The 23,395-nt window shown below is 44.9% G+C and overlaps 1 protein-coding gene across 2 annotated transcripts in view; it reads left to right on the forward strand.

Moving 5' to 3' along the window:
* Nucleotides 1-23,395, forward strand: part of LOC118389394 (alpha-1,6-mannosylglycoprotein 6-beta-N-acetylglucosaminyltransferase B-like) — a 182,246-nt gene that overhangs the window by 62,345 nt on the left and 96,506 nt on the right. For both annotated transcript variants that reach the window (XM_052527616.1, XM_052527617.1), the window contains 4 exons: nt 3,612-3,721; nt 7,583-7,659; nt 9,378-9,563; nt 14,082-14,246. In XM_052527616.1, coding sequence (XP_052383576.1) covers nt 3,612-3,721; nt 7,583-7,659; nt 9,378-9,563; nt 14,082-14,246 — 538 coding nt within the window. The remainder of the gene's footprint in view (nt 1-3,611; nt 3,722-7,582; nt 7,660-9,377; nt 9,564-14,081; nt 14,247-23,395) is intronic.

Here is a 23,395-nt window from a genome sequence, read left to right on the forward strand (position 1 = left end):
AGAGCGATAGGGGAGAGGGAAAGGGAGAGAAAAGAGAGTGATAGGGGAGAGGGGAAAGGAGAGAAAAGAGAGTGATAGGGGAGAGGGGAAAGGAGAGAAAAGAGAGCGATAGGGGAGAGGGGAAGGGAGAGAAAAGAGAGCGATAGGGGAGAGGGGAAAGGAGAGAAAAGAGAGCGATAGGGGAGAGGGGAAAGGAGAGAAAAGAGAGAGATAGGGGAGAGGGGAAGGGAGAGAAAAGAGAGTGATAGGGGAGAGGGGAAGGAGAGAAAAGAGAGCGATAGGGGAGAGGGGAAGGGAGAGAAAAGAGAGTGATAGGGGAGAGGGGAAGGGAGAGAAAAGAGAGTGATAGGGGAGAGGGGAAAGGAGAGAAAAGAGAGCGATAGGGGAGAGGGGAAAGGAGAGAAAAGAGAGTGATAGGGGAGAGGGAAAGGAGAGAAAAGAGAGCGATAGGGGAGAGGGGAAAGGAGAGAAAAGAGAGCGATAGGGGAGAGGGGAAAGGAGAGAAAAGAGAGAGATAGGGGAGAGGGGAAGGGAGAGAAAAGAGAGTGATAGGGGAGAGGGGAAGGGAGAGAAAAGAGAGCGATAGGGGAGAGGGGAAGGGAGAGAAAAGAGAGTGATAGGGGAGAGGGGAAGGGAGAGAAAAGAGAGTGATAGGGGAGAGGGGAAAGGAGAGAAAAGAGAGCGATAGGGGAGAGGGGAAAGGAGAGAAAAGAGAGCGATAGGGGAGAGGGGAAAGGAGAGAAAAGAGAGCGATAGGGGAGAGGGGAAGGGAGAGAAAAGAGAGCGATAGGGGAGAGGGGAAGGGAGAGAAAAGAGAGTGATAGGGGAGAGGGGAAAGGAGAGAAAAGAGAGTGATAGGGGAGAGGGGAAAGGAGAGAAAAGAGAGTGATAGGGGAGAAGGGAAAGAAGAGCAATACTGTTGTGAGGCAAAAGACGGCGGGAGAGATTAATAACCAGAGAGAGTTCTCCGTATTACGTGACATCACGCAATCAAAAAATATCCCATCGTCTTTGGCCCATGCCTTATGAGGAGGGAAAATTGTTACAGAGACACATTAAAGGATAATTATGATGAAAGATTACAGGCGTATACATATTTGATGTACTGGGATGGCACGCTCTTCAGAATAACATATTCCTCTGGATGGAACGGAGGCAGACGCCTCCTTTACTATTAAACAGACAAGCTAGAGAAGAGAGGGAGAAAAAGAGAGAGCAACATGGAGGAGGGGGAGGAAATAGGTTTTGGTGATTCAATCATTCAATTCCGTTTCCCCTGTTTGGATTCGTTTGGTTTGTTTCTTGTGTGTTTCCGGTAAAGGAATAACTTGACGGAGCGAACTCAGAGGGAGGGAGAGAGAAAAAGAGAGAGAGAGAGATAGAGTGGGAGAGAGAGAAAGAGAGGGGAATTCGACAGCTAATGATAGAGTGTAGAAAGTAAGTGAAATAGAGAAAAGAGAGGGAGAGGGAGATTAGAAGTAGAGATGAGTGATGTAATAGGAATCACAGTCCACTGGAGCAGAGAGAGACGTGGCTTGATCCTTCCGCGGCAGAGTCGCCGACTGTACATGTGTGCGCGTTCCTCTGCGTACCGTATGTGTGAGCGTGCATGTATGTGTGTGTGCGTGTGTGTGTGTTCCTCTCTGTGTCCTTTGTGCACCGCCAGTCATCCTTGTGTGCTCTGTCAGAGGGCTGTGCTCTGTGCTTTGGTCCTGTGCCCAGCCTAGCAGCCTTTAAACACCTCAGGTGAACCATCTAACCCCCTCAATGAGACTGTCCAACAACTCTCCTCTCCCTCCACAGCCACTCTCCAAGACAAAGTGATTCCAAATCATGTGTCCTGCTGTTGGACACCAAATCTAACTGGGCTTCTGGCTTTAATTATTAGAGACACCTCAGGACACCTCATTTATTCTAGTCCAAGACAAAGACAGCTATCCATCCAGTAAGGTAGGCCACAAAGCTCCAGGAAGTGTCTTTTGCTCATAGATAACAAATCCTGGCTGTTCTATGCCCTCTACTAAGCCCCTGCTTAGAGCCCCTGCAGATGTAGGATCTTAATTTGATCCCTCTTTTGTCGCTGAGAATTTTCAAACGTGTAGTATATTTCAGTTATAAAAGGTTTCTAAAGTTTGTCATTTCCGCTTTGACATTTCAGACGTGAGATGCCCTAAAAAAATAGTTGGGGGAGAAGCTGACATATGGAATTGTTTTTACGATGGCCAAACTATGGATCAGTTAGCTATTTGATTTTTCATTTTAGGACCCCTTTAGGTAGAAAAAAAAATGAATAGAATATGTTTTGATTTGTTTAACACTTTTCTGGTTACTACATGATTCCATATGTGTTTAGTTCATAGTTTTGACGTCTTCACTATTATTCTACAATGTAGAAAATAGATAAAAGATAAAGAAAAACCGTAGAAGGAGAAGGTGTGTCCAGACTGTTGACTGGTCCTGGTTTGACCGGCGTAGGCCGTCATTGCAAATAAAGAATTTGTTCTTAACTGACTTGCCGAGTTAAATAAAGGTGAAATCAAATCAAATAAAAGATTAAATATATGATGCCACCACGTTGAAACATCAACACGTACAGTATGTATATTTAAAAACTATCGAGGATACACACAATAAAGTCAAAAACATATTAGCACTATTATTCGCTAAATTAGGTCTCGCCTTTTTGTATCCTTTACAGCTGTCTACTGCTTGTACTTTAAGCCAGCCACAGCCTGAGAACACTAGTCTAGAATGAGTTTCATTTCTTCCCCTGAGACCGTTTCTCTTTCTGTAGCTAACTCCCCATCACCGTGGACAGACAGTTAGTCAATTAGGCAGCTCAGCAATCTATCCTCTACCTCATTTACAGAGAGCACACACACACACACACACTCCCTGATCCTCTCTCTGATCATTATCTGTTAGTGGGGGTTAATGCTGCCTACTGACTGGGCAAAACAGTTAGTGGGTATTGCGCACCTCTGTACACTAAAACTCCTTCCCAAACCGCCCCTCCCTTCTCCCTTCACTATCTCATCTGAACTGGGGACTGGTGTTAAATATGCAAGGGAGCCGTCTTATCCTGCAGAGGAAATTGTATTGGCTGTTACAGCAGGCAGTATGGGGCCTTTTCTATTTCACGCTCCAACCAAGTGCCTCACAATTAGCCTCTTCGGCAGCCTGTTAACACTGTCTTACATCTGTAGGAAAGAGAAAGAGGGAGAGAGAGAGAGAGAGAGAGAGAGAGAGAGAGAGAGAGAGAGAGAGAGAGAGAGAGAGAGCAACAGAGAGAACGAGAGAGAGAGCAACAGAGAGAACGAGAGAGAGAGAGAGAGAGAGAGAGAGAGAGAGAGAGAGAGAGAACGAGAGAGAGAGAGAACAGAGAGAGAGAGAGAGAGAGAGAGAGAGAGATGTATAAGTACAAGCTCTTTATTCTGCTCAACTTTTATTAGCGCTGTTAAGTCATCCAGTCAGATGGTACCGTAAGGAGTTTGAGGTGACACTGATGTTGTTCTCTGTCTGTCGCTACACAGTGTGGGATGAAAGAGCAGCCCAAAGTCTGTTTCTCACTTTGTATGATTGTGTCTTTTCGGTCTGTGTTGTGTGTGCAGGTTCCAGCCAGCGGGCCTGGTAGAGAGGATCCAGGCTATAGCTCAGAACGTGTCCAACATGGCGGTCAGAGTGGAACAGATCCTCCAGAACAGCATGGCCGCCGGCAGAGGTACAATATCATAACACTAATATTACAGACTGTGTTGTTGCTGTGCAATACATATGGAACTGCCCATGTCTTATTCACATCATTGCGGTGGCCTAAACCTTACTCTCTATGAACATTGTCCTTTCCAGCGCGGTTCCAACAACTAAGGTGACAACTATGGTGGATGGCTAACTAGGCCAGCTCAGTGCATCTTGGCTCTGGTCGGTTTGGCTCAAGCGGTGTGAAAAGGTTCCTTCCACTATATACCACTATATACTCGACGCTGTAATCCTTCGGCGGGTGATCAGAACATCAATTCCAAACTTTCAAACGGCAACACAGGTCAGACGTTTGCACCTCAGATCTAAAAAACAGCAGCCATTCAAAGTGCGACAGAACAAGTGATTCGCGTATGAAAATGAATTGGTGTGTGGGAAATGAAAGTAAGATCTAGTGTAATAAAACAGATGGACAGTACAGCCAGCCGCAGAGTCTTCCTTTATTCCCGTCTCCATTGTATTGCTTTCCCTCCACTGCTGTTGACTTCTTCTGCCCATCTCCTCCTTTTTTAATCAAATCAGAAATAATTCCGCCACTGGCACAAATGATGCCGATTGCGCTGGAAACATACACACAGGAAGAGGCACACGCGGGCGTTTATCAAGGGAACTCGGTCGACAGTCCTTAATCAACTCTTCTTCCCTCCTTCTCCCTCTCCTCAAACAACAGCAAAATCTATATCAGAGGTAATTCGTTTTTTATCTCCCTTTGCTTTCACGGTGAAGACGTGAGGGCAGAACCACAACCGCTTTTTATTAATCACAGATTAATACAAACCACACTAGGCGGACGGTATTGTGCGTTTCGACTCGAGCACATCGGGGAATCATCGCGTGGCTGAGAGAGACACACATGACGATGTGCTCGGAAGTTGGAATTGGCACCTCCCTCCCAGCCAACGCTTTTTTTATGCCTCAAGTTTTTATGGAATTAGTCCGCTGCACATTTAATGGTGGCCATTGCGATGGTTATTATTGTTGTAATCAAATAGGCGGCGCTGAAACGTGTCGCTGGGAAATATGTGGCATGTTTGAGAGGAGAGAAGCTTGAGGGATGGAGTGACTGAGATGGAGAGAGACAAAGCCTTCATTAGACATATGGAAGCAGTCAGAGAATGTTTTGGTCCAGAGAGAGGAGTGTATATATATATATATATAGAGAGAGAGGGATAGACAAAGGGGTAGGGGAGATAGAGAGAGTGGAAGTGAAGTGAGAGGGCAGGTGACGAAGCAGGAGATCTCTCGCCTTCCTGAGTCCAAGACGGAAACCCCATCAATCTTTCTTCCCGTCTTTCTCCCATCCATACTGCTGGAACTTTGAGTTTCAACTGCAGTCTCTCTTCCTGGCTGTAGGCCCCCAGCTGCAGGGAGGCAGTTAGCCAACTCAATGGACCAATTAATGCAGTGAGTGCAGCGTGAGTGAGCGGATACACATTGTACCGTTAGCCCGGGAGGGGGGTGGCAGCAGTGACGAGGGGTTGTATTTCTGTACCCCACGGTGAACAGTGTGCACCAAAGCAGGCCTGATGTTGCATGGGAACTGATGGTACATATGGTTTGCTGAAAATGTTGTTAAATGTCTGTTTTAAGGATGTCTATTGTCTTCACAGAATAAGTTTTCTGTTGCTATTCAAGGTGATGTAGGCATAGATATGAGGCTCTGTCACGGCCGTCAAAGGAAGTGGACCAAAGCGCAGCGTGGAGAGCGTACATAATCCTTTTATTTAGGTGACACGAACAAAAACAATAAACAATACAAAACAACCGTGAAGCTTAAGGGCTAAGTGCCACAAAACAAAGTTAACTTTCCACAAAGAAAGAAGGGAAAGGGCTACCTAAGTATGGTTCCCAATCAGAGACAACGATAGACAGCTGTCCCTGATTGAGAACCACACCCGGCCAAAACATAGAAATACAAAATCATAGAAAAACAAAACATAGAATGCCCACCCCAAATCACACCCTGACCAAACCAAATAGAAACATAAAAAGGTTCTCTAAGGTCAGGGCCTGACAGGCTTAAAGAGTCTGTATGAATATGATGTGTTTTCTATATCTCCACAATATAACTATGATGTGTGTGTTCTATATCTCCACAGTGTAACTATGATGTGTGTGTTCTGTATCTCCACCATGCGTATAACTACACTCCTCAAAAAAATAAAGGGAACACTTAAACAACACAATGTAACTCCAAGTCAATCACACTTCTGTGAAATGAAACTGTCCACTTAGGAAGCAACACTGATTGACAATAAATTTCACATGCTGTTGTGCAAATGGAATAAACAACAGGTGTTAATTATAGGCAATTAGCAAGACACCCCCAATAATTTAGGATTTAGATAAATAGGATTTGTTCTGCAGGTGGTGACCACAGACCACTTCTCAGTTCCTATGCTTCCTGGCTGATGTTTTGGTCACTTTTGAATGCTGGCGGTGCTTTCACTCTAGTGGTAGCATGAGACGGAGTCCACAACCCACACAAGTTTCTCAGGTAGTGCAGCTCCTCCAGGATGGTACATCAATGCGAGCTGTAGCAAGAAGGTTTGCTGTGTCTGTCAGCGTAGTGTCCATAGCATGGAGGCGCTACCAGGAGACAGGCCAGTATATCAGGAGACGTGGAGGAGGCCGTAGGAAGGCAACAACCCAGCAGCAGGACCGCTACCTCCGCCTTTTGCAAGGTGGAGCAGGAGGAGCACTGCAGGAGCCCGGCAAAATGACCTCCAGCAGGCCACAAATGTGCATGTGTCTGCTCAAACGGTCAGAAACAGACTCCATGAGGGTGGTATGAGGGCCCAACATCCACAGGTGGGGATTGTGCTTACAGCCCAACACCGTGCAGGACGTTTGGCTTTTGCCAGAGAACACCAAGATTGGCAAATTCGCCACTGGCTCCCTGTGCTCTTCACAGATGAAAGCAGGTTCACACTGAGCACATGTGACAGACGTGACAGAGTCTGGAGACGCCGTGGAGAACATTCTGCTGCCTGCAACATCCTCCAGCATGACCGGTTTGGCGGTGGGTCAGTCATGGTGTGGGGTGGCATTTCTTTGGGGGGCCGCACAGCCCTCCATGTGCTCGCCAGATGTAGCCTGAATGCCATTAGGTACCAAGATGAGATCCTCAGACCCCTTGTGAGACCATATGCCGGTGCGGTTGGCCCTGGGTTCCTCCTAATGCAAGACAATGCTAGACCTCATGTGGCTGGAGTGTGTCAGCAGTTCCTGCAAGAGGAAGACATTGATGCTATGGATTGGCCCGCCCGTTCCCCAGACCTGAATCCAATTAAGCACATCTGGAACATCATGTCTCGCTCCATCCACCAACGCCACGTTGCACCACAGACTGTCCAGGAGTTCATCAGGAGCATGCCCAGGCGTTGTAGGGAGGTCATACAGGCACGTGGAGGCCACACACACTACTAAGCCTCATTTTGACTTGTTTTAAGGACATTACATCAAAGTTGGATCAGCCTGTAGTGTGGTTTTCCACTTTAATTTTGAGTGTGACTCCAAATCCAGACTTCCATGGGTTGATAAATTTGATTTCCATTGATAATTTTTGTGTGATTTTGTTGTCAGCACATTCAACTATGTAAAGAAAAAAGTATTTAATAAGAATATTTCATTCATTCAGATCTAGGATGTGTTATTTTAGTGTTCCCTTTATTTTTTTGAGCAGTGTATAATGTGTGTGTTCTATATCTCCACAGTGTGTACCTATGATGTGTGTGTTCTATATCTCCACAGTGTAACTATGATGTGTGTGTTCTATATCTCCACAGTGTGTAACTATGATGTGTGTGTCTCTTCTCTTCAGCAGTGAGAGACGGCTCCTCAGGCCAATGTGAGGTACCCAGAGACCCCCACTACCCAGACTGCCCTGGAAAAGTCGACGTGAGTTTCTCTCCGTCTATCTAGCTAGGGTATAAGAGATTCTCCTGATATCTTATTACCAATGTTCCCTCTAAGCTCCCGAGGACTGCAGTGCAGAATAAATATCAGCCCGCGCAGAGAAGCACGGGATTGAACTTCACTCAATTTTATAGAGGTTTCCCCCTTTGTTAACACTTTCAACGTTTCCCTTTGCCTTGGGAATTGTGATTGAATCAATGCAACATACCGAAACAAAACAAATAGATTTTATTGTAGGTAGAACGCATTGGAGTAGGATTCTATTGCATTGAAATGCATGACTCAATCAATCAATCAAATGTATTTATAAAGCCCTTTTTACATCAGCGTATGTTACAAAATGCAGATGTAGAAGCACGGTGGCTTGTAAAAACTCCCTAGAAAGGCAGGAACCTAGGAAAAAACCTAGAGAGGAACCAGGCTCTGAGAAGTGGCCAGTCCATTTTCTGGCGGTGCCGGGTGGAGATAACAGTACATGGCCAAGATGTTCAAACGTTCATAGATGACCAGCAGGGTCAAATAATAATAATCACAGTGGTTGTAGAGGGTGCAAAGGTCAGCACCTCAGGAGTAAATGTCAGTTGGCTTTTCATAGCCGATCATTCAGAGTTGGAGACAGCAGGTGCGGTAGAGAACTCAGGCCGTACTCTACACTGACTTGTGGGGCATAACCAATCAGAGCTGGAATAGGCTTATATGCAAACAGACCATTGCCATATATGGATCTGTGCCAATCACTTTAAACTGGACTATGTTTACAGCATGAGCGGTTGTGAGTAGATGTGCTTGTTTTGAAATTAAAGAAAGAGCTGCATGTAGCCATGTGTGCACACTTGTTCATATCCTTTGCTAGTTAGTGAGTTATTAGCCCAGTTGTGGATCATTTGTCGTCAGCAGTGGGGGACTGATTGCTTCCTGTAAGAGCACAAAACGTGTACATTTCTAGCAATCTTTGAAAAGCAAGTCAGGTAAACAGTCTTTTCTTGTCTTAACGGGGCAGATTTGTAATTTGAGACAGGCTTGAATAAGCAGCCAAGAGGCAGAGGTTAGCATAATTTGTCTGATTCTCTGTAATAATGGTGCATTTTAATAATGCATTTTTTTGTAAAGAGGTTTCTTGTATCCAACAACACAACATTTTCAGTCACCTCCTTGTCTGAAGGACAAGTGGATAAACACCTTCATGTCAAGTCCTGCATGTTTTTTTCTCTCAAAAGCCTCATGGAATGTAGGCCAACATTGAATACCACACATTGGCAGCTACTGTAGGCTGAATGATAGAACAGCTATTTCCATGTTAAAATGTGATGGGATGCATTTTCTTCATTGTTTTTGATGGTAGACCACTCTGGTAGGCCTTCATTATGATCAACTAGCTACAGTAGCCTACTTGGCCAACTGTTATAACTGTGAGTTAAAGCGGGTACAGTCTCAGTGTTCACAGTCAACTTGCGCTGGAAGTTGCACACAACTTTCACAACATTCAAGTTCGCGCTCAGCAGACCTGAAATTAGCTCAGTTAAAAAAAGGCAGAGGGAAAATGACTTATAACCTGCAATTCCATCTAACTGTACATTTGTACTTAAGTACAACTAATCTATGACCAAGGAGTAGGAAACTCCCTTTTGTTTTATTATTTTATTTGTGTTAAACAAAGTCAAAGTAACCTGACCATTGAACTTTGACCTGTGTATCACCAGTGGATGCGTGCCCGCTGGACATCAGACCCGTGCTATGCCTTCTACGGGGTGGACGGCTCCGACTGCTCCTTCCTTATCTATCTGAGCGAGGTGGAGTGGTTCTGCCCCCCTCTGGCCTGGAGGAACCACAGCAGCCCCCCCACCGTACACACACACACACACCAGACCACCACCACCAAGAGACAGGTGAGACACACACACACAGAGAACCCTTCCTACTATCCATACACACACAGAACCCTTCCTACCATCCACACACACAGAACCCTTCCTACCATCCATACACACACAGAACCCTTCCTACCATCCATACACACACAGAACCCTTCCTACCATCCATACACACACAGAACCCTTCCTACCATCCACACACACAGAACCCTTCCTACCATCCATACACACACAGAACCCTTCCTACCATCCATACACACACAGAACCCTTCCTACCATCCATACACACACAGAACCCTTCCTACCATCCATACACACACAGAACCCTTCCTACCATCCATACACACAGAACCCTTCCTACCATCCATACACACACATAACCCTTCCTACCATCCATACACACACATAACCCTTCCTTACCATCCACACACACATAACCCTTCCTACCATCCACACACACATAACCCTTCCTACCATCCACACACACATAACCCTTCCTACCATCCACACACACATAACCCTTCCTACCATCCACACACACAGAACCCTTCCTTCCTACCATCCACACACACACACAGAACCCTTCCTACCATCCATACACACACAGAACCCTTCCTACCATCCATACACACACAGAACCCTTCCTAACATCCATATACACACAGAACCCTTCCTACTATCCATACACACACAGAACCCTTCCTACCATCCATACACACACAGAACCCTTCCTACTATCCATACACACACAGAACCCTTCCTACCATCCATACACACACAGAACCCTTCCTACTATCCATACACACACAGAACCCTTCCTACCATCCATACACACACAGAACCCTTCCTACTATCCATACACACACAGAACCCTTCCTACTATCCATACACACACAGAACCCTTCCTACTATCCATACACACACAGAACCCTTCCTACTATCCATACACACACAGAACCCTTCCTACCATCCATACACACACAGAACCCTTCCTACCATCCATACACACACAGAACCCTTCCTACCATCCATACACACAGAGAACCCTTCCTACTATCCATACACACACAGAACCCTTCCTACCATCCACACACACACACAGAACCCTTCCTACCATCCATACACACACAGAACCCTTCCTACCATCCATACACACACAGAACCCTTCCTACTATCCATACACACACAGAACCCTTCCTACCATCCATACACACACAGAACCCTTCCTACCATCCATACACACACAGAACCCTTCCTACCATCCATACACACAGAGAACCCTTCCTACTATCCATACACACACAGAACCCTTCCTACCATCCACACACACACACAGAACCCTTCCTACCATCCATACACACACAGAACCCTTCCTACCATCCAAACACACACAGAACCCTTCCTACCATCCACACACACACACAGAACCCTTCCTACCATCCATACACACACAGAACCCTTCCTACCATCCAAACACACACAGAACCCTTCCTACCATCCAAACACACACAGAACCCTTCCTACCATCCATACACACACAGAACCCTTCCTACCATCCATACACACACAGAACCCTTCCTACCATCCATACACACACAGAACCCTTGCTACCATCCAAACACACACAGACACCGAACAACTACTGTCAAGAGACTGGTGAGAGGGACACACACACACAAACAAAGGAATACTCATGCACTCACAAAAGCAGATGCCCGTATACGCACGAGCCCTGCAAAGAGACGCATGGCTAATGCTTACATGTTTAAGCACTTACACACACTAATTCACACTCAAAAGAGCACAGCCAATAGTCAAATGAATCTTCATACTTACACTTGCATGGTAAATATGAAAACACGTTCATATGAGCACATGACCGCGTTCTCTGCTAATTGTTTTACTGTGTTCATCTCTCTCCTCCACCTCCTCCCTCAGCTCCCTCCCTCATTGTACTGCTGTAGCCAACTCCAGACACAGCACAGATGAACTCTTTACCCTCAAACATACAGCTCAGTGCCTGATACTATTTGCAGAACGGTGTTCAAGGCTGAGTCAATATGTGCTATTTTTTCTAAACAATCCCTGCACAGCTATTAACCAGGTTCAGAGATACCTACACACAGAGAGCGATCCCTAAACACAAGGTGTGTGTGTATGTGTCTGTGTGTGAGTGTGATCTGAGTGTGTGAGTGTGAATGCTGAATGTGTGTGTGTGATCAAAGTGTGTGAGTGTGAATGCTGAATGTGTGTGTGTGATCTGAGTGTGTGAGTGTGAATGCTGAATGTGTGTGTGTGATCTGAGTGTGTGAGTGTGAATGCTGAATGTGTGTGTGTGATCTGAGTGTGTGAGTGTGAATGCTGAATGTGTGTGTGTGATCTGAGTGTGTGAGTGTGAATGCTGAATGTGTGTGTGTGATCTGAGTGTGTGAGTGTGAATGCTGAATGTGTTTGTGTGGTGTGAGTGTGAATGCTGAATGTGTGTGTGTGATCTGAGTGTGTGAGTGTGAATGCTGAATGTGTTTGTGTGATCTGAGTGTGTGAGTGTGAATGCTGAATGTGTGTGTGTGTGCTGAGTGTGTGAGTGTGAATGCTGAATGTGTGTGTGTGATCTGAGTGTGTGAGTGTGAATGCTGAATGTGTGTGTGTGATCTGAGTGTGTGAGTGTGAATGCTGAATGTGTTTGTGTGATCTGAGTGTGTGAGTGTGAATGCTGAATGTGTTTGTGTGATCTGAGTGTGTGAGTGTGAATGCTGAATGTGTTTGTGTGATCTGAGTGTGTGAGTGTGAATGCTGAATGTGTTTGTGTGATCTGAGTGTGTGAGTGTGAATGCTGAATGTGTTTGTGTGATCTGAGTGTTTGAGTGTGAATGCTGAATGTGTGTGTGTGATCTGAGTGTGTGAGTGTGAATGCTGAATGTGTTTGTGTGATCTGAGTGTGTGAGTGTGAATGCTGAATGTGTTTGTGTGATCTGAGTGTGTGAATGCTGAATGTGTTTGTGTGATCTGAGTGTGTGAGTGTGAATGCTGAATGTGTGTGTGTGATCTGAGTGTGTGAGTGTGAATGCTGAATGTGTTTGTGTGATCTGAGTGTGTGAGTGTGAATGCTGAATGTGTGTGTGTGATCTGAGTGTGTGAGTGTGAATGCTGAATGTGTTTGTGTGATCTGAGTGTGTGAGTGTGAATGCTGAATGTGTTTGTGTGATCTGAGTGTGTGAGTGTGAATGCTGAATGTGTGTGTGTGATCTGAGTGTGTGAGTGTGAATGCTGAATGTGTTTGTGTGATCTGAGTGTGTGAGTGTGAATGCTGAATGTGTTTGTGTGATCTGAGTGTGTGAGTGTGAATGCTGAATGTGTTTGTGTGATCTGAGTGTGTGAGTGTGAATGCTGAATGTGTTTGTGTGATCTGAGTGTGTGTGTGTGAATGCTGAATGTGTTTGTGTGATCTGAGTGTGTGAGTGTGAATGCTGAATGTGTGTGTGTGATCTGAGTGTGTGAGTGTGAATGCTGAATGTGTGTGTGTGATCTGAGTGTGTGAGTGTGAATGCTGAATGTGTGTGTGTGATCTGAGTGTGTGAGTGTGAATGCTGAATGTGTTTGTGTGATCTGAGTGTGTGTGTGTGAATGCTGAATGTGTTTGTGTGATCTGAGTGTGTGAGTGTGAATGCTGAATGTGTGTGTGTGATCTGAGTGTGTGAGTGTGAATGCTGAATGTGTGTGTGTGATCTGAGTGTGTATGCTGAATGTGTGTGTGTGATCTGAGTGTGTGAGTGTGAATGCTGAATGTGTTTGTGTGATCTGAGTGTGTGAGTGTGAATGCTGAATGTGTTTGTGTGATCTGAGTGTGTGAGTGTGAATGCTGAATGTGTTTGTGTGAGTTCTCTGCTGTTCTTTAGTATTGAATAGCTTATTAGTGTTTGGCAACATTCCTAATTACAGCAGTGGCTCTGTTAGCCAGATAATCTAGGCTATTTATAGCAGGCTGTGTGTGTGTGTGTGTGTGTGTGTGTGTGTGTGTGTGTGTGTGTGTGTGTGTGTGTGTGTGTGTGTGTGTGTGTGTGTGTGTGTGTGTGTGCGTGCGCGTGTGTGTGTGTGATGGACAGAGAGAGAAAGACTTTTAGGCTCCATAGTCATAGCCGTTTAACTAGCACAGGTTCCTCTAGAGACTTAGCTTGTAGTACTATCTCCCCAGAGAACACAGGCTGCACACACTCCTCTGAACTACTGTGTTCCTATTGCAGAGGGGGTGTGGGAGAGGAGCCTGTGTGGGTAGCTATCATGCATTGCCATATTCAGTACATCTGTAGGCTTGCTCCAGTTGACCTCTCTTCTCATCCTTCCTCCCACACTTTCTCCATCTCTCACCCTCTTCTTGTGTCTTTCTTCACTACTTAGACTCTCTCTGCATCTCTGTAAAGTTATAGGCTTTTACTGTTTAGGGTTTTAGATAATATACATTTTTTTAAAGATAAAAATGGGGGGTAAATTGACCAGTCTCGCTCTCCCTCTCGCTCTCCCTCCCCCTCCCTAAAGGCTGCATTCCGCACAGACCTGTCATCTCTGCTAGACCAGGTTGGCACGGGCAAAGAGTCGCTGAGCTTCATGAAGCGCCGTATGAGGAGGCTGGCATCACAGTGGGGCACGGCCGCCCAGCGCCTCCACTCCAAGCTGCGCCAACGCTGGAGGGAACAGAAGAAGGTAGCGATGAGAGAGAGAGATTGAGAGTTTTGAGTTTTAAATAACCTTTATTGGGTCTGGGAACCCACAACACAATAAACACTCAAACAAAACCATGGTTACACATCAATTAAAAACACAACACCAAATCTTCCTCCACAGTAACTAAACACATCAGCCTCTGAATACCCAATATGCTCATAAACAGATCAATGTTGTTAACCATTTTGTAATAGGCAAACTCAACCCTTAGTCTTTCGACCAACTTCCCCTCCAGCATTCCCATCCACAGACCCCTGTCCCCGAATACTGTTCTTTTGGGTCTTCCATATTGCTAATTTAGCTGCCCCTGACACAAAATTAACTCAAATAACTACCCTCCTTCAACTAAACCTTTACTTTAGCCCAAATTTAAACTGTTGGGAAGAGAGAACCTCTCACAGAGCTGAGAACCAGCTAGTGATCAGATCAATCATCCTGACCAACCTGGGACACTAAGAACAGATGTGCCAGAGTTTCAGACTCAGCACAGAATGGACACCCTTCCTCAACAGTAGGATCCAGGTGGACCAGATGCATGTTGGTGGCTTTGTCTCCATGTATTATCCTCCATTGGAGGTCAGCTGTCTTTCCCACCTCCTTGAGCTCCCCTAGCTCCGGGGCATCGAAGGAAAACAGCATCCCCACGTCCTCCTCTAATGCCCCCGCCGCAGCACTGACATTCAGCGCAGGGAACATATAATCCAGACCCTCCATCCATCGATCAGAATTGGAAGTGTCAGTAAACATGCTGCCGATTGAAGTACTGGCACGGAATCACAGACCTCAGCGACGACCTTCCTCAGTAGGCGAGATGATCGGATCCCTGCTCTTTCTCCCAGCTCCTCCAACGATCTGCTCCTGCTCCGTGTCAGATGACCCAGCTTGGTACGCCCCACATTTAACAGGCATGAACGTAGGATGGCTGAACCCAGAGCGTGGGACTGGATGGCAGAGTTGTTAAAAAAGGCTCTTCAAAAAGCCACATCTCTGGTGGCGTGCTTGGCCTTACGGGACTTGACAAAAAACTCCCCAAGCCTGCATAACAGACTCATAAAGTGTAATCAAAGCCAGACAAATCACTCACCTCTAGCTTTAAGAGGAAAAGATGTGCAGGCTGTTGTCGACCCAGCTAGAACCGTCACTGTACAACAGCCTCTGGGCTCCTTGAAGCCGGAAAGCCATGATCCTGGAAGAAATGTCCACCAGGCCTTGCCCACCCTCGTGCAGTAGCAGGTACAGGGCTGCAGCTTTAATCTAGTTTTGTCCCGACCAGAGGAAATTGACAAGGGTCCTCTGAAGCTCTTGCATCAACAGCTTCTGATGGCTGTAAAATCATTAGTCTGTGCCACAGGGTAGAGGCAACTAGATTATTGGCTACCAGCGCCCTAAGACAGCTGAGGTAGCACTTATTTACACCTTGACAATCTGGCACACACTTTCTCCACTACACCCTCCAGTTCCTTTTCTGAAAGACATCGGAGCCTAGGAAAAAACCCAGTCTTCATCCCATCTCTGGCCCACTGAATCTCCCCTGATAACCGTGGAGCGGACCCCGTCTGAAGCTGACCTGCCCATAGCAATTCGCTCTTTCCCCAATTGACTCTAGCTGAGGAGGCCCCCTCATACACATTTAAAGCATTTGAGAGAATCTTAACATCCTCAACCCCTATAATATTAACTGTCAGGTCATCTGGAAACACACCCTTCATTACCCTTGGCACAGAGACACCAGTATGCCTCGCCCTTAAAAACAAAGCATTGGTTCCATTGCCTGATACCCTTTGGACGGGGATGGGGCAACTCAAACCAGTCAACAGTAAACTCATCCAATAATTTTTTTTTTTTTTTAAACATCCCCAAACCCCAAGGCTTTCATTGTTTTGAACAAGTACTGGTGGTCCACATGGTCAAAAGCCTTCTCCTGATCCAAAGAAAGTAAATCCACACATCAGACAGTTTACAAATGTCTAAAACGTATTTTATTAGAAACAGGTTATCAACAATAGAGTAACTGTCAGGTAAACAGTAAGACTGTTGGACGAACAGCCCCAGATACTCTTTCAACCTGTTTGAGAGACATTTACATATGTTTCTTTATTCCTCACACAGCAATGCAACAGGTGTCCAATTTTTTAGGAGAGCCAAATCCCCCTTTTTTTGGCAACAATGAATGCACAGCACGTTGACAGGATACAGGAAGAGAACCCTCATGAAAATATTCACACACCACTTCATAAAAATCCCCCCAAATAGACCCCCAAAAGTCAGATGGTAAACCATCGATGCCAGAGGCTCGGCCTGATGAAAGCTGTATAACTGCTGTGGACAGCTCCTTCAGAGTAATGTCAGAGTCCAAAGCAGCTCTCTGCTCAGGGCCCAATTGAGAAAGTCTATGTAACAACTGTTCAGCTCACAGAGAATCACAATCCTCCGCCTTATAGAGGGCAGAGTAGAAATCTACGGCATGTTGGCGCATTTCACTGTCATCCGTGATCACCTACATTCAGGGGGACGAAGGCAATACGCTCTGTAACCTCATTAGGAGCATAAACATTAAAAAAAAAAAACACAAAATCTGTCACGAGCGTCATCGTGAAAATGATCGGACCAAGGTGCAGTGTGGTGAGTGTACATTCTTTATTTTTTAAATGTCGCCAACAACACAATAAACAACAAAAACTAACGTGAATCTCCGTAAGGCTATACATGCATTAAACGAAGACAACAACCCACAAATGAGAAAAGGAAATAAGGCTGCCTAAGTATGATTCCCAATCAGAGACAACGATAGACAGCTGTCCCTGATTGAAAATCATACCCGGCCAAAAACAAAGAACCAGAAAGCATAGACTTTCCCACCCGAGTAACAAAAAAAACATAACATCACCGTCAACCTCATGTTCCTCATCACTATGTGTCTCCAGTAGAAAAACTACATGAAGCCTTTTCTGTTTTATTACTTCTAATACCCAAGTCCTCTTATTCCTGTCCCTTCCCCCATTAATATTGAGAGAACCTACCCTTAGTACCTCCATGTTGAAAGGAAAAGCAGAAAACACCACAGAGAAACCCGACAAAGAGAAAAAAAAACACACCCTATGAGGCATGAGCATCATCAGTTTTAATTTTCTCTTAACCTTACCACGTTTCCCACCACCTTTTGCTGCCGTGACAGCAGTAACACATTTCCTCAAGGGAAAAAGCTTCTTCACACTCAACTTGTCTAACCCCACTGTCTTCTGTAACACCACAGCTGACCTCACAAACTCATCAACATCAAAAAAAAAAATGGCCAATTTCACAGATTTCCCAAAAGTCTGCTCCAGGAACCCATTTATCTCCTCTAGATTATAAATTGAGTCGTCGCCAGCTGCTATCATATCAAGAGAGATATCCATATCCTTCTCCTGATCCTCCTCAACTGCAGCCACATCCCTCTCAACACTCCCCACTTGCACCCCATCACTCGTACCAGGCATCTCCTCTACTACCTGGGAGACTAGCTCCACATGAACACCCTCCTGTACCGCATCACTCGTACTTGGCATCTCCTCTACTACCTGGGAGACTAGCTCCACATGAACCCTCTCCTGTACCCCATCACTCATACCAGGCATCTCCTCTACTACCTGGGAGACTAGCTCCACATGAACCCCCTCCTGTACCGCATCACTCGTACTGGGCATCTCCTCACCAGTCTGGGAAAATGGCTCCCCAGATCTGTCTTTACGTCCTACAACAATGTGTTTCTGCTGCGTAACAGATGCATAACATCCGGGTGTTTGAAACGACATAACCTGTTTCAAAGCTGGGTGTTTGCAACCCAATGGGACAATCTTAATTGAACTTGCAAACTTCCCCAACCTCAATAACTCGCGCTCCAATAGCTCATTGGGAATAAATGGTGGTACATTTGAAATCGTTATCCTTGTTGACGGAGAAAATAGCGGCGTAACCATGCTCAACCATCCGATCAACAAGACACTCTTCTTTAAGAAGTACGCCATGCTCAACCATCCGATCTACCAGACACTCTTCTTTAAGAAGTACACCATGCTCAACCATCCGATCAACAAGACACTCTTCTTTAAGAAGTACACCATGCTCAACCATCCGATCAACAAGACACTCTTCTTTAAGAAGTACACCATGCTCAACCATCCGATCAACAAGACACTCTTCTTTAAGAAGTACACCATGCTCAACCATATGATCAACAAGACACTCTTCTTTAAGAAGTACACCATGCTCAACCATCCGATCAACCAGACACTCTTCTTTAAGAAGTACACCATGCTCAACCATACGATCTACAAGACACTCTTCTTTAAGAAGTACACCATGCTCAACCATCCGATCAACAAGACACTCTTCTTTAAGAAGTACACCATGCTCAACCATATGATCAACCAGACACTCTTCTTTAAGAAGTACGCCATGCTCAACCATACGATCAACAAGACACTCTTCTTTAAGAAGTACGCCATGCTCAACCATACGATCAACAAGACACTCTTCTTTAAGAAATACCACCACCGCTTGTTATTGACTTTACTTGTTGCCATGTAATTAAGTCAGGGAATTCAGTTTTTGCAAATGGAAGAAAGAAGGTACATGAAAGAAAGAGTGAAAGTGAGTTCTCCCTTTACCTTCCCCGTGTCGCCACCTTCAATGAATGCAGTTTGCTCTATTATTGTGTCATGCACACTGAGCAACATGATTAAGTAAAGAGTGAAGGTAAACAAAAGTGAAAGGGAGAGAGAGGGAGGACCGGAGAAAGTGAAAGATGGCGCGAACAAGAGGAACAAAAGAACAGGCCCTCATCCTTCACTCCTCACATCTTGTCTCTGCCCGCTTCTCTCTCTAAAATAAGCCTCAGATGGGCGTCCATCCACACAGAGCCTCCACAGTATTGATTAATGGAGCCGTCTTGTGCCTCAAATGCATGACTTGGATTTGTTGTTTTAGATCGGTCCTCTTCTCCTCTCTCTGACTATGAGATACTGTGCTATCTCTACACCAGATGTTTCAGTGCTTTAACTGCAGTTTTAGTGCGCTGGTCCAACGCTGTTTATCATGGCGTAATTGGTAGACAGAGGCTGCTGTGTGTGCTGATTAATACTGATGGGGGATCAGTGTACAGCCACTTGATGGAGTGCTTAATATGTGGATAATATCTGATCCCAGATCAGGTGTTGACTGTCATTCTCTGGTATGCTTGTGTGTCTACCCCACCAGTAGACGACATTTCAGGAACTAAAGAACTAAATAATAAAACACTTGGGAGTCCTCTTAATTGAGGAAAAGCAGCCTGCCACCGTTTAACTCTGACCCCTGTGCTTTCTACCTTTTCCTCGATCCTGCTCTTCCTCCCTCTCTGCCTCTTGTCTTTGGCTCTCTCGACTGATGCAATCCTAATTTAGTATTCCTCTCCGGGTTCACTTTTTAACCTTCAAAAATGTTCTGGGGATTAAATTCTATTTCCCTTGATTGAGTTTGTTTGGTTTGTTTATTGTGTATGCTCTGGGAAAAGGAATAACTTCCTGGAGCGGAGAGAGACAGAAAGGGAGTAAGGGAGAGAGACAGAGAGAGCGATAGGGAGAGAGATAGAGAGAGCGATACAGAGAGAGCGATAGGGAGAGAGATAGAGAGAGCGATAGGGAGAGAGATAGAGAGAGCGATAGGGAGAGAGATAGAGAGAGCGATAGGGAGAGAGATAGAGAGAGCGATAGGGAGAGAGATAGAGACAGCGATAGGGAGAGAAATAGAGAGAGCGATAGGGAGAGAAATAGAGGGAGCGATAGGGAGAGGGAAGGAGAGAGAGACAAAGGGAGAGGGAAGGAGAGAGAGACAAAGGGAGAGCGAAGGAGAGAGAGACAAAGGGAGAGCGAAGGAGAGAGAGACAAAGGGAGAGCGAAGGAGAGAGAGACAAAGGGAGAGGGAAGGAGAGAGAGACAAAGGGAGAGCGAAGGAGAGAGAGACAAAGGGAGAGCGAAGGAGAGAGAGACAAAGGGAGAGCGAAGGAGAGAGAGACAAAGGGAGAGCGAAGGAGAGAGAGACAAAGGGAGAGCGAAGGAGAGAGAGACAAAGGGAGAGGGAAGGAGAGAGAGACAAAGGGAGAGGGAAGGAGAGAGAGACAAAGGGAGAGGGAAGGAGAGAGAGACAAAGGGAGAGGGAAGGAGAGAGACAGAGAGAGAATAACCATTATTTCACCTGTCGGTGGCAGAAACAGGGACAGGGAAGGGATCCCAGGAGAGCATGGAATAGAGGAGTCTTTGTCTGTGTGTGTCTTGTGTGCACCGTTTTACATTTTCTATAATATATGCCACTCAACAGAGGCTGTTATCCAGAGAGACTTACAGTGCAGTGAGTGCATACTGGGTGCATATAGTTCTAGTTCATGTATGTGATCCCTGGGGGAATAGAACCGACTACCTTTGGAAAGAGTGGGGTTTCAAAAAGTTCCATTCCTGCTCTGTCGAACCTCTAGAGAGTGTGTGTGTGTGTGTGTGTGTGTGTGTGTGTGTGTGTGTGTGTGTGTGTGTGTGTGTGTGTGTGTGTGTGTGTGTGTGTGTGTGTGTGTGTGTGTGTGTGTGTGTGTGTGTGTGTGTGTGTGTGCGCCACTCAACAGAGGCTATTATCCAGAGAAACGTACAGTGCAGTGAGTGCATATGTCTCTAGTTCATGTTTATGAATAGTAAACAAACATTTGACCAACTGTGGACATTTTGTTGGTCCCCACAAGGTCAAATGCTGTCTCTGGGGGGTTTAGGGCTAAGGTTAGAATTAGTGTTATGGTTATAATTACGTTAAGGGTTATTGTTAGGAGCTAGGGTTAGTTTTATTGTTACGGTTAGGCGCTAGAGTTAGATTTAGGGTTAGATTTAGGGTTAAGATTAGGTTCCCCGTTCCGCTAGCGGAACCCCTCGCCAACAGCCAATGAAATTGCAGGGCGCCAAATTCAATCAACAGAAATCTCATAATTCAAATTTCTCAAACATACAAGTATTAGACACCATTTTAAAGATACAATTCTCCTTAATCCAACCACAGTGTCCGATTTCAAAAAGGCTTTTTGGCGAAAGCTGAACATATCATAATGTTAGATCAGCAACTAGTCACAGAAAGCATACAGTCATTTTCCAACCAAAGAGAGGAGTCACAAAAAGCAGAAATATAGGTAAAATTCATCACTAACCTTTGATATTCTTCATCAGATGACACTCCCGGGACAACATGTTACACAATACATGTATGTTTTGTTCGATCAAGTTCATATTAATATCCAAAAACCTCCGTTTACATTTGGCTTTGCCTACAAAACATCCCGTGAATTTGCACAGAGCCACATATATTTACAGAAATACTCATAATAAACATTGATAAAAGATACAAGTGTCATTCACAGATTTAAAGATATACTTCTCCTTAATGCAATTGCCTTTTCAGGTTTAAAAAAAACTTTACGGAAAAAGCAAACCGTGCAATAATCTGAGAACGGAGCTCAGAGACCAACACAACCCCAAAATATATCCGCCATGTTGGAGTCAACATAAGTCAGAAATAGCATTATAAATATTCACTTACATTTGATGATCTTCATCAGAATGCACTCCCATGAATCCCAGTTCCACAATAAATGTTTGATTTGTTCCATAAAGTCCATCATTTATGTCCAAATAACTACTTTTGGTTTGCACGTTCAGTACACAATCTAAACTCACGACGCGCGGGCAGGTCCAGGCAAATGTTCAGACGAAAAGTCATATTACAGTTCATAGAAAATGTCAAACGAAGTATAGAATCAATCTTTAGGATGTTTTTAATAAATCTTCTTAAGGATGATGCAGAATATAGTTCCCATGCAGGAACATCAATCAGCTGAAATTTCAGAGCGCAATTGCACCTATAGTTTTTGATAAAACTCAAACTTTCATTAAAACACACATTCAAGGTAATGAATTAAAGCTACACTCGTTGTGAATCTATCCACCAAGTCAGATTTGTAAAATGCTTTTCAGCGAAAGCATGAGAAGCTATTATCTGATAGCATGCATCCACAAAATACTGCAACGTCACCTAAAACGACAGATTTTGCGGTAGCTGGCGCTACCCAAAACGCAGAAATAAAATATAAAACATTCATTACCTTTGACGAGCTTCTTTCTTGGCACTCCTAGATGTCCCATAAACATCACTATTGGGTCTTTTTTCCGATTAAATCGGTCCATATATAGCCTAGATATCGATCTATGAAGACTGTGTAATCAAGGAAAAAACTGAGTTTGATAACGCAACGTCATTTTTTAAAATAAAAAAAGTTGACGATAAACTTTCACAAAACACTTCGAAATACTTTTGTAATGCAACTTTAGGTAAACGTTAATAATCTATCAAAATGATCACGGGGCGGTGTATATTCAATAGCTCCACGTCCTGATATCATGTCCAAATATCTCTCAACCAAAACATCCGGTCGGAGACCGGAAGAAATGCGCTCCCTCGTGTCCGTTTGACCAAGAAACAAATCCGAGACAAATGACAAGACTGTTGACATCGTGTGGAAGCTGTAGGTATTGCAACCTCGGCCCCATTTAATGTGGTTTCTTTTCAACAATACATTCAAGTGGCGCATTGATATATTTTCCAGTTTTCAGTGATCAGATTTTCCTGCGCTTTTCGATGAAACGCACGTTCTGTTATAGTCACAGCCGTGATTTAACCAGTTTTAGAAACGTCAGAGTGTTTTCTATCCACACATACTAATCATATGCATATACTATATTCCTGGCATGAGTAGCAGGACACTGAAATGTTGCACGATTTTTAACAAAAAGCTGCGAAAATGCACATGATCCATAACAGGTTCATAAATCTTCAATAATGTTCCAACCGGAGAATTCCTTTGTCTTCAGACATGCAATGGAACGAAAGCTACCTCTCATGTGAATGCGCGTGACCAGCTCGTGGCACCCTGCCAGACCACTGACTCAATCCCATCTCATTCCCACCTCCTTTATAGTAGAAACATCAAACAAGTTTCTAAAGACTGTTGACATCTAGTGGAAGCCGTAGGAAGTGCAAAATGACCCCATAGACACTGTGTATTGATAGGCCAAGAGTTCAAA

The sequence above is a fragment of the Oncorhynchus keta genome, chromosome 10, assembly GCF_023373465.1.
Source record: "Oncorhynchus keta strain PuntledgeMale-10-30-2019 chromosome 10, Oket_V2, whole genome shotgun sequence".
NCBI classification, from domain to species: Eukaryota; Metazoa; Chordata; class Actinopteri; order Salmoniformes; family Salmonidae; genus Oncorhynchus; species Oncorhynchus keta.